Source organism: Tursiops truncatus, chromosome 6 (assembly GCF_011762595.2).
Source record: "Tursiops truncatus isolate mTurTru1 chromosome 6, mTurTru1.mat.Y, whole genome shotgun sequence".
Lineage (NCBI taxonomy): Eukaryota > Metazoa > Chordata > Mammalia > Artiodactyla > Delphinidae > Tursiops > Tursiops truncatus.
Genome location: NC_047039.1, coordinates 34,216,419 through 34,236,042, shown reverse-complemented (window position 1 = coordinate 34,236,042; position 19,624 = coordinate 34,216,419). Strand labels below are relative to the sequence as shown.

At 42.1% G+C, this 19,624-nt stretch overlaps 1 protein-coding gene across 3 annotated transcripts in view; it reads right to left on the bottom strand.

Annotated features, from left to right (window-relative positions):
* The window catches only part of FRMD3 (FERM domain containing 3), a 312,566-nt gene that overhangs the window by 91,091 nt on the left and 201,851 nt on the right, over positions 1 to 19,624 (bottom strand). For all 3 annotated transcript variants that reach the window (XM_033857906.2, XM_073806028.1, XM_033857907.2), the window contains 3 exons: positions 19,016 to 19,094; positions 13,811 to 13,908; positions 1,605 to 1,728 (listed from right to left, as the gene is read on the bottom strand). In XM_033857906.2, coding sequence (XP_033713797.1) covers positions 1,605 to 1,728; positions 13,811 to 13,908; positions 19,016 to 19,094 — 301 coding nt within the window. The remainder of the gene's footprint in view (positions 1 to 1,604; positions 1,729 to 13,810; positions 13,909 to 19,015; positions 19,095 to 19,624) is intronic.

Genomic DNA, 19,624 nt, shown 5'->3' with positions numbered 1-19,624 from the left:
GTGCTGCTCAGACACTGCTGGTCCACAAGCCCTCAACTGAAGCACTGAACTTTACTTTTACCTCTAGCATGTTTGTTCCCAAATTGTAAAAAAAGTAGGCAGACTGTCATATTTTCAACAAAGCTTTCATTGGGAGACAATACCCTAAAATTACCCATAGAGATGGTATGTTGCTTTCTGAAATCCGTGCAATTTTTGATGTCTAATCATCTTTACCTCTTAAGGACAAGGGTCATCTTTTTTAATTTTTTGCGGTACGCAGGCCTCTCACTGTTGTGGCCTCTTCCGTTGCGGAGCACAGGCTCTGGACGTGCAGGCTCAGGGACCATGGCTCACGGGCCTAGCCGCTCCGCGGCGTGTGGGATCTTCCCAGACCGGGGTACGAACCCGTGTCCCCTGCATCAGCAGGCGGACTCTCAGCCACTGCGCCACCAGGGAAGCCCCAAAGGTCATCTTTTTAAAGCTGAACTATGCTGCCACCTTTAATGCCCACATGTACACTCTTCTCAGAATTACCAGCAGGGGGAGTGCCGGCATAAAGCAGGGATCTCAGCACTCCCTCTCAAGGGGACAGTCATTTGTTCCAGGATTCATAATCCAGTGACACTATGGGGGGTTTCTTGGTTTTTTTTTTATAATTACCAGAAGCGCAGAAGACGGAAGCATCTCAGCATGCACAGTTCTTCATCCATACTTGTCACAGCACAGCCCAGGCTTGCTATGATTATCAAAATGAATTTTCTGTGATTTGCAGGGATCTATATTCTAGCTACAGATTAGGATACCTGAGTTCCCTGGATTCCAAATTGGTGATGATTCCTGTTCATGCTTCATTTCCTTCCTGGTAGCCTATGCAGAACAGAAGCATCACAATGCTCCAGGGCACAGACTCTAGAGCCAGGCTGCCTAGATTCAAATCCAGCCTCTGCCACTTGCTAGCTGTGTGATCCTGGGTAAAATGCTTAATCACTCTGTGCCTCAGTTCCCTCATCTGTAAAATGGGAACAACCATGGCACCTATCTCCTAAGTTGTTGCGAAGATTAAATGAGTCAGTATGCACAAGTACTGAGAACAGTGTCTGGTCCACAGTGAATAAATACTGTATGTGATTTCGCTACTCGTACTCCTCTGTAGTTATCAATCGTCCTGGAGCATCACAGACAAGGAAAAGAGAAGCAGATGCTGAATCTGTCATCTTGAAAGCAGCTCAGCAAAGGAAACCTTGTCAATGGATTCTACTCTACTTGGAGTCAAAGCTTTCAACAATGGCCACAGGAAGGGAAGAGGCAATGCAAAATTCAAAATAGAAAGGATTACTTATTTATCCTAGATTTCATGTCCAGAAACCCAGGGTTGTTAAAACCCAGAAGAAAATATATGGCTCTAATAACTGCTGATGGTTCATAAACAGCCACACAGGGGACCCCACATTATTGAGATTGTCACTGATGGAGGACCTTGACAGTGCCCAGAAATACTGACCTGCCACCTGAAAGAGTCTACCCATACATTACAAATATTCTTCACAACATGATTTGCACATTCCCTGCAATAAGAACACTGTCTCACCTCTATCATTTCTACAAATGTCTACCCCTATTACCTGAGTTCATTTTTATGAATTTCCACTATTTTTCTTTCCAGCTTCTGTGACTGCTTGGGGAAAATCTCAAACTCACTGATGTAATTCTCAGGATGCTCGTCAGGATCATAGTCACCGAGCTCAGCTGTAACCAGAAAAAATAAAGAGAAAAAGCAAGGTTAAAAACAACAAGAGCAGTGTCCTTGTTCCCGCACTGAACCACAGCCCACCCCTGCCTCTTCTGGAGACCTTCCAACACTAGAAGCAATATGGCAACTTCTGTCAAGCCAGAAAGATAAACGTTTGGGTTGCTTTGGCTGTGTGGCTAACAGGGTCTTCGTGCTGTGTCTGGGTGTCAGTCCTGAGCCTCTGAGGTGGGAGAGCCGAGTTCAGGACATTGGTTCACCAGAGACCTCCCAGCTACCCATAACATCAATCGGCAAGAACTCTCCTAGAGACCTCCATCTCAACACTAAGTCCCAGCTCCACTCACGAACAGCAAGCTCCAGTGCTGGACATGCCAGACAACTAGCAAGACAGGAACACAACCCCACCCATTAGCAGAGAGGCTGCCTAAAATCATACTAAGTTCACAGACACCCCAAAACACACCACCGGAAATGGTCCTGCCCACCAGAAAGACAAGATCCAGCCTCACCCACCAGAACACAGGCACTAGTCCCCTCCACCAGGAAGCCTACACAACCCACTGAACCAACCTTACCCACTGGGGGCACACACCAAAAACAACGGGAACTACGAACCTGCAGTCTGTGAAAAGGAGACCCCAAGCACAGTAAGTTAAGCAAGAGAACACAGAGAAATACACAGCAGATGAAGAAGCAAAGTAAAAACCCACCAGACCAAACAAATGAAGAGGTAATAGGTAGTCTACCTGAAAAAGAATTCAGAGTAATGATAGTAACGATGATCCAAAATCTTGGAAACAGAATAGAGAAAATACAAGAAATGTTTAACAAGGATCTAGAAGAACTAAAGAGCAAATAAACAATGACGAACAGCACAATAAATGAAATTTAAAATTGTCTAGAAGGAATCAATAGCAGAAAAACTGAGGCAGAAGGATGGATAAGTGATCTGGAAAATAAAATAGTGGAAATAACTACCAAAGAGCAGAATAAAGAATGAAAAGAATTGAGGACAGTCTCAGAGACCCCTGGGACAACATTAAATGCACAAAAATTCGAATTATAGGTGTCCCAGAAGAAGAAGAGAAAAAGAAAGGGACTGAGAAAGTATTTGAAGAGATTATAGTTGAAAACTTCCCTAATATGGGAAAGGAAATAGTCAAGTCCAGGAAACACAGAGAGCTCCATACAGGATAAATCTAAGGAGAAACATGCCAAGACACATATTAATCAAACTATCAAAAACTGAATACAAAGAAAAAATATTAAAATCAGCTTTTATACTATTTATATTATAAAATTAAATATTATATAATTTATATAATATAAATTATATTATATTTTTAATATAAAAATATTAAAAGGGAAAAACAACAAATAACATACAAGGGAATCCGCATAAGGTTAACAGCTGATCTTTCAGCAGAAACTCTGCAAGCCAGAAGCGACTGGCAGGATGTATTGAAAGTGATGAAAGGGAAAAACCTACAACCAAGATTACTCTACGAAGCAAGGATCTCATTCAGATTTGATGGAGAAATTAAAACCTTTAAAGACAAGAAAAAGCTAAGAGAATTCAGCACCACCAAACCAGCTTTACAACAAATGCTAAAGGAACTTCTCTAGAAGAAGAGAAGGAAAGACCTACAAGAGAAGGAAAAGACCTACAATAACAAACCAAAAACAATTAAGAAAATGGTAATAGGAACATACATATTGATAATTACCTTAAATATAAATGGATTAAATGTTCCAACCAAAAGACCTATGTCTGTCTGAATGGATACAAAAACAAGACCCGTATATATGCTGTCTACAAGACACCCACTTCAGACCTAGGGACACATAAAGACTGAAAGTGAGGGGATGGAAATAGATATTCGATGCAAACGGAAATCAAAAGAAAGCTGGAGTAGCAATTCTCATATTAGACAAAATAGACTTTAAAATAAAGACTATTACAAGAGACAAAGAAGGACACTACATAATGGTCAAGGGATCAATCCAAGAAGAAGATATAACAATTGTAAATATTTATGTACTCAACATAGGAGCACATCAATACATAAGGCAAATGCTAACAGCCATAAAAGGGGAAACAGACAATAACACAATCATAGTAGGGGACTTTAACACCCCACTTTCACCAATGAACAGATCATCCAAAATGAAAATAAAGAAGGAAACACAGGCTTTAAATGATACATTAAACTAGATGGACTTACTTGATATTTATAGGACATTCCATCCAAAAACAACAGAATACACTTTCTTCTCAAGTGTTCATGGCATATTCTCCAGGATAGATCATATCTTGGGTCACAAATCAAGCCTTGGTAAATTTAAGAAAATTGAAATCGTATCAAGTATCTTTTCCAACCACAACACTATGAGACTAGATATCAATTACAGGAAAAAAAACTGTAAAAAATACAAACACATGGAGCGTAAGCACTAAATACTAAATAACCAAGAAATCACTGAAGAAGTCAAATAGGAAATGAAAAAATACCTAGAAACAAATGACAATGAAAACACGATGGCCCAAAACCTATGTGATGCAGCAAAAGCAGTTCTAAGAGGGAAGTTTATACCAATACAATCCTACCTCAAGAAACATCTCAAATAAACAACCTAGCCTTACACATAAAGCAATTACAGAAAGAAGAACAAAAAAAACCCCAAAGTGAGCAGAAGGAAAGAAATCATAAAGATCAGATCAGAAATAAATGAAAAAGAAATGAAGGAAACAATAGCAAAGATCAATAAAACTAAAAGCTGGTTCTTTGAGAAGATAAACAAAATTGATAAATCATCAGCCAGACTCATCAAGAAAAAAAGGGAGAAGACGCAAATCAACAGAATTAGAAATGAAAAAGGAGAAGTGACAACTGATTCTGCAGAACTACAAAGGATCATGAGACATTACTACAAGCCAATAAAATGGACAACCTGTAAGAAATGGACAAATCCTTTGAAAAGCACAACCTTCTGAGACTGAACCAGGAAGAAATATAAAATATAAACAGACCAATCACAAGCACTGAAATTGAAACTGTGATTAAAAATCTTCCAACAGACAAAAGCCCAGGACCAGATATCTTCACAGGCGAATTCTATCAGATATTTAGAGAAGAGCTAACACCTATCCTTCTCTAACTCTTCCAAAATATAGCAGAGGGAGGAACACTCCCAAACTCATTCTATGAGGCCACCATCACCCTGATACCAAAACCAGACAAAGATGTCACAAAGAAAGAAAACTCCAGGCCAATATCACTGATGAACACAGATGCAAAAATCCTCAACAAAATACTAGCAAACAGAATCCAACAGCAAATTAAAAGGATCATACAGCATGATCAAGTGGGGTTTATCCCATGAATGCAAGGATTCTTCAATATACACAAATCAATCAATGTGATACACCATATTAAGAAGTTGAAGGATAAAAACCATATGATAATCTCAATACATGCAGGAAAAGCTATCGACAGAATTCAACACCTATTTATGATAAAACTCTCCAGAAAGTAGGCACACAGGGAACTAACCTCAACATAATAAAGGCCATATGTGATAAACCCACAGCAAACATCATTCTCAATGGTGAAACTGAAACCATTTCCACTAAGATCAGGAACAAGACAAGGTTGCTCACTCTCACCACTATTATTCAACATTGTTTTGGAAGTTTTAGTCACAGCAATCAGAGAAGAAAACAAATAAAAGGAATCCAAATCAGAAAAGAAGACATAAAACCGTCACTGTTTGCAGATGACATGATACTATACATAGAGAATCCTAAAGATGCTACCAGAAAACTACTAGAGCTAATCAATGAATTTGGTAAAGTAGCAGGATACAAAATTAATGCACAGAAATCTCTTGCATTCCTATACATTAATGATGAAAAATATGAAAGAGAAATTAAAGAAACACTCCCATTTACCATTGCAACAAAAAGAATAAAATATCTAGGAATAAACCTACCTAAGGAGACAAAAGAGCTGTATGCAGAAAACTGTAAGACAGTGATGAAAGAAATTAAAGATGATACAAACAGATGGAGAGATAGACCATGTTCTTGGATTGGAAGAATCAACACTGTGAAAATGACTATACTACCCAAAGCAATCTGCAGATTCAGTGCAATCCCTATCAAACTACCAATGGCATTTTTCACAGAACTAGATAAAAATTTTTCACAATTTGTATGGAAACACAAAAGACCCCAAATAGCCAAAGCAATCTTGAGGGGAAAAATTGGAGCTGAGGAATCAGACTCCCTGAATACAGGCTATACTACAAAGTTACAGTAATCAAGAAAGTATGGTACTGGTACAAAAACAGAAATATAGATCAATGGAACAGGATAGAAAGCCCAGAGATAAACCCACGCACATATGGTCACCTTATCTCTGACAAAGGAGACAAGAATATACAATGGAGAACAAACAGCCTCTACAATAAGTGGTGCTGGGAAAACTGGACAGCTTCATGTACAAGAATGAAATTAGAACACTTCCTAACAGCATACACAAAAATAAGCTCAAAATGAATTAAAGAGCTAAATGTAAGGCCAGACACTATAAAATCTTAGAGGTATACACTAATGTGTATAAAACTGATGACTAATAAGAACCTGCTGTATAAAAAAATAAATAAAATTAAATTAAAAAAAAAAAAACTCTTAGAGGAAAACATAGGCAGAAGACTCTTCGACATAAATCACAGCAAGATCCTTCTTGACCCACCTCCTACAGAAATGGAAATAAAAACAAAAATAAACAAATGGGACCTAATGAAACTTCAAAGTTTTTGCACAGCAAAGGAAACCATAAACAAGACAAAAAGACAACCCTCAGAATGGGAGAAAATATTTGCAAACAAAGCAACTGACAAAGGATTAATCTCCTAATATACAAGCAGCTCATGAAACTCAATATCAAAAAAGCAAACAAACCAATCCAAAAATGGGCAAAAGACTTAATTAGACATTTCTCCAAAGAAGATATACAGATTGCCAACAAACACACGAAAGGATGCTCAATATCACTAATCATTAGTGAAATGTAAATCAAAACTACAACGAGGTGTCACCTCACACTGGTCAGAATGGCGATCATCAAAAAATCTACAAACAGTAAATGCTGGAGAGGGTGTGGAGAAAGGGAACCCTCTTGCACTGTTTTGGGAATGTAAATTGATACAGACACTATGGAGAACAGTATGGAGATTCCTTAAAAAACTAAAAATAGAACTACCGTACGACCCAGCAATCACACTACTGGGCATAAACCCTGAGAAAACCATAATTCAAAAAGAGTCATGTACCAAAATGTTCATTGAAGCTCTATTTACAATAGCCAGGAGATGGAAGCAACCTAAGTGTCCATCGACAGATGAATGGATAAAGAAGATGTGGCACATATATACAATGGAATATTACTGAGCTATAAAAAGAAACAAAATTGAGTTATTTTTAGTGAGGTGGATGGACCTTGAGTCTGTCATAGAGAATGTAAGTCAGAAGAAGAAAAACAAATACCGTATGCTAACACATATATATGGAAGTTAAAAAAAAAAAAGGGTTCTGAAGAGTCTAGAGACAGGACAAGAATAAAGACGCAGATGTAGAGAATGGACTTGAGGACACGGGGAGGGGGAAGGGTAAGCTGGGACGAAGTGAGAGAGTATCACTGACATATATACACTACCAAATGTAAAATAGATAGCTAGTGGGAAGCAGCTGCATAGCACAGCTCGGTGCTTTGTGACCACCTAGAGGGGTGGGATAGGGAGGGTGGGAGGGAGATGCAAGAGGGAGGGGATATGGGGATATATGTGTACGTATAGCTGATTCACTTTGTTATACAGCAGAAACTAACACAACATTGTAAAGCAATTATACTCCAATAAAGATGTTAAAAAAAAAACAAAAAACAAGAGCAGGGTGTACACGGAGTGGCTCCCACCACCCAAAAGAAGATCATGGAACAAGCTCACCCAACGAAATGTGTTTGTATCCATGGAAAGACCACAGCCTGAGTGTCTAGAAGGTCATATTCTAGTTCAGATTTAGCTGTGTGTGCTTGGGCACTTGCTGAACTCTCTGGGTCTCATTTTCTTCATCTACACAATAAAGGAGTTTAAATCATTGTTTCTCAAAGGGGCACTATTGGCATTTGGGCAAATAAACAATTTTTTATTGTTTCAGACCTTCCAAGGCATGGTAAGACATTTAGCACCCCTACCTTTCAGGTACTAAATGCTGGTGGCACATCCAGATATTATGACCACCAAAAATGCCTCCCAATGTTCCAAATGCTCCCCACAATAGGAGGTGTTACCACCTCTAGCTGGAAACCACTGGGTGTTCCTCAAGTTTCCTTTCACAGTTAATTTTCTGAGTCGAGGAATTCCCTGGCTGGAGCTGCTACCTCTGAGATTTGTGCAGGTGTGGCTCAGTCAATGAAATATCACAACATAAAGGTACCCAAGAGGATTGTACATTAAAATAAATGGACTGCTCTTCAAATTAAAGAGTGTGTATCAAAGTACGGTTGAGCATCCCAGATTAAAGTTGTTGCCAGGTTCTAATATAGGGTACGTCCAGAGGGTCTTTAAGGGTAAAAAGAAATGCCTGCACATCTCTGAGCACCCAGAGGGTCTATGAGAAGATGGACCTAGAATATGCATCGAGCAGAGCCTGAAGCAGCAAAGGTGATGCTCTTGCAGTGGGAATACTTTGTCCTGATTCCACAAGCTTGCTAAGGAAAATGAGCCAGAAGGGGCAAGTATTTCAGGCAGAAATGGCCCAGGAAAGTAGATTAAAGATGGTGGGAAAATGGTACTGAGAAACTTGATCACCAACATGACTTTGAAGTAGATAGAAATCAATATGCCTTAAGCACATCTGCAAAATCACATCCAACTCAGTAATTTGTATCTACTGTCTCTTCGTTGTTGAATCTGTAATGACTGTAAAAGGATAAAACTGGGAGGAAAGCAAAGCTCTTTAAAGCTTCTTAATAGAGCTCAAATTACAGAGTTCTGAAAACAACTTAAAATATATACCACAGGAGGAAGACCCAAATAAGACCCAAAATGCCATCAGCCATAGATGGGAAACTGATTAATTTGATCATATCAAAATAAAAATATTTCTGTTCATTAAAGGACATAGTCAAAATAATAGATAAGTTGAAATAACATATTTGCAAAATCTAAATCTGACAAAGGCTAATATCTAGAATAAAGAAAGAACCCCTACAAATCTATAAGTACATGGGCAGGAATTCCAATAGGAAAATGGTCAAGGAATATCAACAGCCAATTCATAGAAGGGGAAACCCAAAGGCCTCAAGTATGGAGAGCTGCCCAAACTCATCAGTAATGAGAGCTGTGCAAACCCAAACTAGAAGATGTCACTTTACACCTATGAGATTAACAAAAAGTTTAGGAAGCCGGATGATTCTATGTGTTGGCAGGGACATGAAGAAATAGAAGTACTTGTACACGTCTGAAGATTCTTGGTGCACGTAGCTCTTCTAGAGCACAAGCTGGGAGTATTTAGCCTAATATTATTACCCAGCAATCCATTTCTGGGTGTATATTCTAAAAAACTCTAGGTGTGAAAAAAGATGTGGGGCAACTCGGGTGTTCATTATTGCTGGGAGCAGTAACTAGCACATGGGCAATGCACCCGACTGGATACTCTGTAGCAATTAAAAGCAACAAAATAGATGTATACCCAGAAATGTGAATAGATTCCTCAGTGTTCTGAGCATATAAAGGAAGGATTAAATGTGTTCTATAGCCCCATTTAATTTATGAAACTTAAGAGTATATACACACAAGACAATATTAATCATTTTATAAGGATGTATTCCAAGTCAAAGATATACATGAACCCAGTTGCTGCCTTTAGGAACAGAAATGGAGAATAATGAAAAAAGGGAAATCAATCAATCAATAGATGGGACCAGTGATGAAAAGTGAGCCACGAACTGATGATTAACTCAATCTAAGTTTCAAAAGAAACACACATAACACACCTACACATACACGCAAACACACACACATACACATGCCCCTGTGAGCTGGCTATGGACCCCAAAATTTAGGGGACAGTATAACCCAGTGCCTGCTTTTCCGCAGGGCATGGACCACTGATATTAAACTAGGCCATGTCCAATGCAATGTCACCTTGCACAGTTGATGGGTGGTGTTGTTTGTGCTTGTCTCGTTTTGGGTGGGCATTTCTCTTTCCAGGAAAACTTGTGAAGTACAATGGCCTTGGACTGCTAAACATAGCAAATAAGTAGCCTGGCAAATGCCAGCGAACTAGAGAAGAAATGCCATGGAAACTGCACAGGGTTGCTGACAAGGTAAATGTCGACGTTTCCCCCATCACACGCCCAGCTTTCTTGTTCCTTAAAGCTTGTCTTTAACTCTGACTTTACCTGAAGCAAAAGGCCGTTTATAAATGATTAAGGACTTCTAACTTCAAATTTTGTTTTCCATAGAGGAGTTGGGTAAGGAGCCTGTGGTTCTCTCTCCCACATGTGACGATGAGGGTAAAGTTACAACAAATAACATACAGTACATGGGATGGCTTGCGAGAATTTAAATTAAGATGATATTAAATTAAAATTAAAGAGAATTTAATTGTCAGCAAAATCCAAAGAGTTGAAGCAAAAGGATGAGTGTGATCAGGTGATGGTAAGTACAAAGGGCAAGTATGACAATGGCATTTCCCCTGGTTTGGAGAGGACTCACTCCAAAAGAACTTGAGATACAGGACGTGACAGCCCCAGGGTCAACTCCTTTGGGAACATTCCCTGACTACCCTTGCTGAGTGGGGGGCCCTCCTGGGGTCAGAGCAGGGACCCTGTGTGTCCCTCTGTTTAGACATTAACACATCATCACAGCTTCCTGTTTACTTGTCTGTCCCCTTCCCCCCACAGGGACTTCACATTGCAGTGGCCTGCCACCTAGGAGCTCTTCAATAAATGTTGAGAGAACACATGACAAATACATGGATGAGGTAGTGAAACAACCACTCTTTCCCAAGTATAGAAATAAAGCATACATTGGTGCGATTTAGGCAAGTGCCCTAGTTCACTTAACATATTTAGTGGAGAACTTACTGTGTGCCAGACATGGGGGTACTACAGAGAAAAAGGCCCCCAGAGTTCCACTTCCATGGAATTTAGATCCTACATAAGGGGCAATGCATAATAAGCCCCCAAACAACTCAACAAGATAATTTTAAATATAAGTGCTTAAAAGACAACAGAACAGGGCTTCCCTGGTGGCGCAGTGGTTGAGAGTCTGCCTGCCGATGCAGGGGACATGGGTTCGTGCCCCGGTCCAGGAAGATCCCACATGCCGCGGAGCGGCTGGGCCCTGAGCCATGGCCGCTGAGCCCGGGCGTCCGGAGCCTGTGCTCCGCAACGGGAGAGGCCACAACAGTGAGAGGCCCGTGTACCGCAAAAAAAAAGGGAAAAAAAAAAAAAAGACAACGGAACAGGGGCATGAGAAAGAATGATGTGCAGAGAGAGGCTACTTTAGTAGTCCAGGAAGACTTCTCAGAGGAAGTGACATCTGAACGGAGTTCTGAATATCAAGACGGAGCCACAGACCCACAGGGATTGGACACACCAGGCAGAGGAGATAAGAACAGTAATCCTGCCATATTGCTGTTTTGTAGAAGGAACAGGAAAGATATTTGTATCAAGAAAGAACATAAATAGATTCCTAGGGCTTCGTGTGTTTGTTTTGCAATTGGTATTATGAAGACAATGCAAAGCGTGTATTGAATATGCTCATTGTATTCAGTGTGTACGGTGGCAAAACTCTGGGTGGCTGCCTGTTTTATACACTCAGAATATTCTGAAGCTTAAAACATGCTCCTTCAAAGAGTGTTAGCAAACAAGAGGCCAGTAAAAAGTCACATGTCCTCCGCTTTCTAATCATTTACTTCACATTCCCTATCGCTCTCTGTAAGCATAAGCAGTTCTGACAAAGCAGATGTTTATCTGCATTTGTAATGATCCCTAGAGCTGCTGTAATACCACCCCGAGCATCAGAGAACTTGACGAATCCAGCTTTTACTGGATTTGCTACAAATGGTCCATGGACACTGCTGCGTTTTAGAGCTGAAAGGTTTTCTTGAGGTCTGTCAGTTCACTTCCAACTCTACTCTCTCGACAGCATCTATGAGTATGGTCAGTGATAATAGCAACGAGGGATAAAATAGGGCCCTGATCATCTGGATGGAGGCTTTGTGGCTTTATTTCAAACATAAAACAGGATGGAGAGTTTTCCCATTACAGATCCATATTGAGCTTGTCCTTGGACAACTGACCACGATTCACTAATGCCTAAATGCGTCCTGAAATCCTCATATGCCAGTCTGTTGCTTGGATTAGTATCGATTTGCTTTTCCCTCATGGAAGACAGTGCACCCTAACTAGGAACGTGCAGTCTTCACAGGGAAGAAGAACTTTGGGGTTTGAACATTCCTTAGCTCTATATAAGAGAGGCAGCTTTCAGAAGCACGCACTCCACCTTGGGGCAGATGGAAGGACTATTTCCCATCAGGCTATCACTGTCATTCTAACTTTACACTTGAGTATCTCCAAGGGTTTTTTTAACACCACTGCTAAAATCTGCTGAGTGGCACTAGGTCGCTCCCAGAGGATGGGGAAAAGCAACACAGATAGACTTCAGAATTCTCAGAGGGCACACACACCTGGAAACAGGGTCCTAGGAACGATTTCACAGCACAGAGCATCCCATGGGGACAGTGGTGAGTGACAGTGAAACCCCCAGGAGAATGATGGGTGTCTCTCTTAAGCTGTGAATGAAGGTTGGAATTGTGATCAGACAGACGATTGTCATGATCCGCTTATGACCCCATCATAAGCTCCTTCCTTATTTCAGATCCTTTATAAGGGTGACATGCTCACTTGGTAGCCTCTCTCTCTCTCTCGCGTTGTCCTCACCTGCTTCCTTCCTTCTCCCCTCCATCCCTCCTCTCTTCTCCTAGTTCCCCTCTCCACCCTCCCCTTCTCTCATAAACATGTCATCAGCATCCATGCTACAAATGGCTGGAACACCTGAGTCCCTCCAAGCAGGCCCTGCTGCCAGCTGCCTCCCAGCTGACCCAGGGGAACAGAACTTCTGAGTCGTTCTTCACTTGGGTCCTGGGCCCGTCCCCATGACGATGCTCTGCCTTGGGCTCTGGAGACAGCCTTCTCTCAAACACTTTTTTTTTACAGGTCGAAACATCCAGAAGCTTACCCTGGGTCCTATATGCTTACTGCTTCCCAATGCCCCACCCTCTGGGGCTTGTTCAACCCTGAGAATAAGTCTCATGAAATTGTCACACAAGTAGGACCACATCATTCAATATATAAAGACACCGAAGCTTAAAGAGTTTAAGTCATTTATCTATGGTGAAACAACCAGGAAATGGGAATTCAGGCTCAAACTGTAGAATGACAGGCTGTGAGCCTGACGCTCTCCTCGCCACACTGCGTGACGAGAAAAGCTGAAGCATTAGCTACAGTGCACGTATATACACGTACTACTCGTGTGAATACATATGTATAAATGCTTTGATATTTCACTCCAAAGGTTTGAAAGGACACCCCTTTGACACCTACCTTCCTGGACATAGATTCCCCGCTCAATATACCCATCATGCACCACACCTGGTGGTTGGAGCTCAGAGCACAGAACACCCCATATCCCTTCAAAGCTTCTTACAAAGTCAAGCATTCCAGCCCCTTTGAAACAGAGAGTCTGAGCTCTACCTCGGGGCCTTGAGGACCTCCGTTCTTGCAGAGGCCCCTGTGACCACTGCAGCCCAGCCTTCCACCAGGACCCCAGAGGCTTGGGAGGGAAGGGGAGGCGGGGGTCCATTGTTAAGTACCCAAGCCCTGCCTGGCCTCAAACCATGACACGGGCTGGATGGGCAGAGGCTGGGGAGGAGGGAGTCTCTGAACAGCCAAAGCTCTACTGTCCAGTACAATGGTGGGGATGGGCAGCCGTGGCCACACTTACCTTGGACGATACAGGCACCCAGGTAGGCAGCATCTGAAAAGGAGCAGAGCAGTCGACCGTGGAAAATATCTCTTTTAACTTGCAGGTACAAAAGATACCTGCAATGCAAAAGGAGAAAGAGTCGCCCTAAGTTTTGGCTGAGGCCTGGAAGAAGTGGAAGGATTGCTCATGCTTCATGCACCTGGGTCACCAGAGCCCTACCCAAGCCCCTCAGAGGGCAAGCAAAGGAAAACTGGGAGGAGCCCTCAGAGTTCAGAAAACCTGAAGTGTCTGCGGCAGCTTCCAGAGCTGTGTGGCTGGCCCTTTCCAAAGAGATACAGGAAGGATGGAGGAGAGCCACAGGGCCCAGCAGCCACCGTCCCTGGCAGAAAGTCCCACACAAGGACAACCACAGCCACTGTTACCACCACCAGCACCTCAGCTACAGGCTGCCCGAGCTCTCTGTGGAATGAGGACTCAGGAATCGGACTCAGTCTACAGAGACTAGTCCGGGGCACAGACAGACTCATGTTAATCAATCTCAAAAAGACTTGGTTACGAGGCCAGAAAGCCAACTTATTCACAGCACAAACGGTCATCTGTTTAGTGTCCTCTCCGCTTCTCCAGGGATGGCAAACAGATGGCCTCAGGGCCAGACAAACCTGTTACTGAGTGAAACAGGCTGGGGTGAGGGGGTCGGGAAGCAGAACAGAGGGTGCTGGCTCCCGCGAAGGGGTCAGCCGCTGTGCTGATGGGTTGCTGGCGACCGGTTTAGAAGTGAAATCCTTTGAATTTTAAATGTTGCAGCAAACTCTGTTTTTGAAAACACTGGAGTGTCAAATGAAAAATACGCCTGGGCCTGATTCAGCTGGGGATGGCGGGGCGGGGGCGGTGGGGGGGGGCGGTGTCAGTTTACCACCCCTGGCTCAGGCTCATCTTGTCACTGTCCCCTCTGTTCCTCTACGCTGATCACGCCCTCTTCAGATCTCCTCCTATGTCTTTGCCTGACTGATTCTTTCACTGAAGGCTCAGGCCTGGGGTCTATTGTTTCTGACTAACTTTATAGGTGTGTGAAGATTCTTTCTGTTTATTTTGAAGTTTAAGTCGCAGAGACCAACCTTTTTTTCTTCTTTCCAGGTTCTTGAGGCCAGGTGAGGAGTACCACCCAATCGGCCCCAGTCACTACCTCCAGGGCTCAAATAATCTGATCTTTACTCAGCCTGTGAGCAGCCTCATGCACAACCCCGCTCAGAGAGCGTAACTGAGGTACTCAGATCACTCAGGTGCCGGCAGCGCCCGCCCGCCTCCCCGAGCGCTGGAGCTCGCCATCCCCGGACACACAGATGCACTGAAGGGTTCAGTGGCTCCCTGGTGCTTCCACTTGATGGATCTTTATCTCACACCCGCTTTATGCTATGACAGTGCTAGGCACTGGACACACGATGGAGGTTCAAATGACACTCTCTGTCCCCAACTTTGTATGGAATTGTGTGCAGGACATAAAGGTAGTCCCTAATAAATTTCTCATCTGGAGTTAGTGTACATTTTGTCAAGGGACCAGTATTACACTGGCCATCAAGGACCCAGAGTATCTCCCTAAACTGGTGTCTCTCACACTTTAGTGAGCTCGTGAATTACCCAGAGATGCTGTTAGAATATGGATTCTGGTTCAGTAGGTCTGGGTGGGGCTCAAGAGTCCATATTTCTAATAAGCGCCCCAGTAAAGCTGAGCTGCAGGCCCATGGACCACACTTGAGTAATAAGGTTCTAAACCAGAGGTTCTCAGAGGGACTGCATGTTAGAATCACCTGGGGGAGCTTTTAAACAATACCAACATGGACCCTACCCTAGACCCAATTAAATCAGAATCTAGGTCCTCACAAAAATGTGTACAGGAATGCTCATAGCAGCATTCTTCATAATAGCTAAAACAAATGCCCATCAACTGATAAAAGGATAAAAGAAAGTGGTCTATCCATACAATGGAATATGATTCAGCCATAAAAGGAAGGAAGTACCTACTGATTCCTGCTACAACATGGAAGAACCTTGAAAAGATTAAGCTAAGTGAAAAGTCAGATATGAAAGGCCACCTATTATATGATTCCATTTGTATACAATTTCAGAATAGACAAACCTACAGAGACAAAAACATAGCTTAGTAGCTGCCAGGGGCTGGGGGGAGTGGGGAATGGGGAGAGACTGCTTGCGTACTAGGTTTCCTACTGCAGTGATGAAAATGTTCTGGAAGGAGATCACGGTGATGGTGGCATACGAAAGAACATACGAAACCCACTGAATTGTACACTCTAATATCTGCCTAAAGAAACTAATACTTTTGAAAATCCAATTGCCTTAGAGTAATACTTTTGAAAATCCAATTGCCTTAGAGTAATGGTTCTTAAAATTTGACATGCTTTAAAATTACCTGGAGGGCTTGTGAAAATACAGATTGCAGGGCCCCATCCCAGGTCTGGGGCAGGGGCCAAGTTCCCAAGTGATGCTGTTGCTGTTAATCCAGGGATGTGACTTTGAGGACCATGGCCCTAGATCATTCACAATACCAAGGTCACACAAATACTTGAGATGATGAAATCTTTCCTTTCTTAAAGAATGTAAACTACCTGGCTAAATGCCATCAAGTTTCTTTTCTACGTGCTGCATGTATGCATTGAACAAAAGGCACTCCTGTCCACGTTTTGGTGAGTTTAGTAGTGGAAAATCGTTTCAAATAAATATTTACTGACGAATGAGATGTTTGGGTTCTGATCCCATAACTCAGAAATTGAGCTTGACAAAAGCTTCCTGAGAAAAGAAAATCCGCTTTCAGAACAGCTGAGTTTGGGTCCTTGCTCACATTAGTGAACTCTAGAGATAATCATGGATTATTACGGATTCCACATAATCCACTGAGCCTTGCAAATGGCTGCAGGTTCAGATACTCATTTTTTAATATAATAGCCACCAAAATAATAAGAATAATGCATTTTCCTTCAGTCTCACCCCTCCCTGCATGAAAGAATTAAGCAACAAAAACACAGGAGGATCTGGGGCATACATTATTATGCCCCCATTAGTGATACGCTTCTCTATCTAACATGAATTGAAAGGCGGTTCTTACTAAAAAATTTAAAACCAACATGCTTTTATTACATTCAATTGTATATGGCATTTACAAATGCCTCAGAAATCTAAAGGATTGTAAGGTGACTGTGTAAATGGAGAGATAAAAGAAGGATTAAAAAAATATCCTTTTTGGTGAGTATTTTTGTTGTTTTGCTCTTTTAAAACCGCTTTTTTCTCAATGTTTCTTTACCCCTTAGCCTGGTCATGAATGTGATCTTAGCTTCTCATTTATTAAATTCTTAAATTTCAGATTAATCTTATGATAAAATAACATCAAACAATAAAAACTAAATTCTTTCAAGATAGGGTTTAAATCATAAGTACCTGAGTCATTCCACAGTTTGTAGATCCCTTTTGAATTCTAAGGACTGTGTTGACTCAGAAAAACCCATTTCTACCTGTATTGCCTTAATTTCCTTTGGAGACATAAAACTGTTTGCAATGTCGCACAATTCATACCTTAGTTATTCAGACAAATGCAGGGAAGGGCTAGCAAATTTAATTGAGAGGGATTTAACTAAAACTTTGTACCCTTTTACTTTCAAATGGGACTTTTCTCAACATCACCAACAAAAGACCCATCCTTAATTTATATTGTGACACATATTCAATTTTTATCCTCTGGTCCAGGTCTTAAAGAAAACAAGTGACAAAAGTGAGCTATATTGGCCCCTGATGAAATAATGCCTGGCATTAGTATCTGATTTGATCTTCCTAATTACAGTGTTAGCACCCAGAGGGTAGGACAAATATCTTTATTTATTTATTTAGGTGGTTCATATAGCCCTTGCAGACAGCAGGAACTGAGGAAGTACTTAACAAATAAATGAATAAATTTTTCAAGCCCAAAGCAGGCCGAAGCCACATACCCTTTGATTCCATTTATATGAAATGTCCAAAACGGGTAAATCCATAGAGATAGAAAGTAGATGAGTGGTTTCCAGGGTCTGGGGGATGGGAGAGTGGGTAGTGACTGCTAATGGGTACAGGCTTTCGTTTTGGGGTGATAAGAAATGTTCTGGAACTAGATAATGGTGATGGTTGCCTTACATTGTCAATGTACTTAATGCTCCAGAACTGTACACTTTGAAACGGTGAAAAAAAATTTATGTTACGTGAATTTTACCTTAATTTAAAAGCAGGCCAGATTGCAAAACACCAACCACTACTTACAATGTCCATCATCTCCTTTCCCACGCATACCCTGCCCCGCCCCCAAGCACAAACCTCCGCCAACAGCCGTGCACAAATTACTAACAGAGAATGGCTCCCTTCCAACATCACCTTGTGTCACCCTGGTGGAGCTTTACCAGACCCTCGTGGATAACGAGAGAGCACAGTACCCTAGAACCCAGCACGTGACTCTGCACATGATGATCAGAGTCAACTGCCTTGGCTTCTCTGCTGCCTTCGGACCCACGCAGATTATGCTGAGAGATGACTAGACACAATGACTTTTTTCGGTCACCAGATCAGAGGCTCATTAAGAGCTAAGCACACATGGGCTCGTCTCCATCCACTGAGTTGGCCCTCTTGGGACCCTGCTCAGTGGCATTGGCCAAGGCTGATCACGGAAGCCAAACACCCAGAAGGTGGACTATTTGCACGTGGCCCTGGCCCGAGAACCAGAAAATGCAGAGAGTTGGGCTGAGAAGAGTCTACAAGGAGAAGGAAGCCGGCTCCGCGGTCGGTCATTTAGCAAGCGGAATGTGGGATGACAAAACAGTTCATCATTCTGTCAAGGGATCTTTTCCCTTCAGAAAAGCTTAGATCCAAAGGACAGGTCCCAGGGGCTGCACTAGCTATGAATTTGCCCATATCCTAAACGCAGTCATCTATTTATTTTTAGCATCCCACTGTCAGGTGTTTTCAGAGAGCACCTCCTCCTTAAACCCACTGCTTTTTTGTGCAGTTAATTACACTCCCAATGACAACGGTTTGAAAAGTCCCAAGACAATTAAGTGTAAGAGAAACATTCCAAGCCAAATGCTGAGCTGAGCGCCTGCTTGGTGGAGACACTCCGCTCTAGACAAGAGTAAAACTCAGAGGCCCTGGCTGTTTCAAGGGGCACGTTAAACATACAAACAAACAAAAAAATACCTGGTGAGCTCTTCTTTAATCTTCAAGGGTTCGTGTGGGTAGAATTTCACTCTAAAGCACATGGTGTATGGTGGATGAGCTGAAACGTCATAAAGAAAAAGCATGAGAAAAGCAGCAAAAGACCATGGACTCAAACACACACAGGAGAGTCAGCCATGAAGCCTTCCAGCCTAGCCTGGGGGGAGGGGCAGGGGGATTTTCTGAAAGAACAGATATTACGCCCAAGAAAACGAAGCAACAGTGACAACAAAACTCAATGGAAATGCTTGACAAGACACCTAAAGCAAACTCAGGATACAGGCAATCTAGTCAGTCAGCACGGCTTCCCATGTCATGGCTCTTTCCTTCTCTCCAGGTCACAGGTTCAAATAACATTTTCTCTTCCATTCTTCCCACTCTCTTCTGACAGATAAACTGTTCGTAAGTACCACTCAGGTTTTTGGCCTAGTGAAATATTTTTTTAGCCTGTGAGGTGGAAAAATGTCACTGCACTTGACTAGTTTTCCCAAAGTGATGGTGCCGTTGACCTAAAATCAGGATTTTAAAAATGGAGTCGCCATGCACCGATCCTACTTCGTATAATTTTAGGATCATTTTAGTGTTATCTAT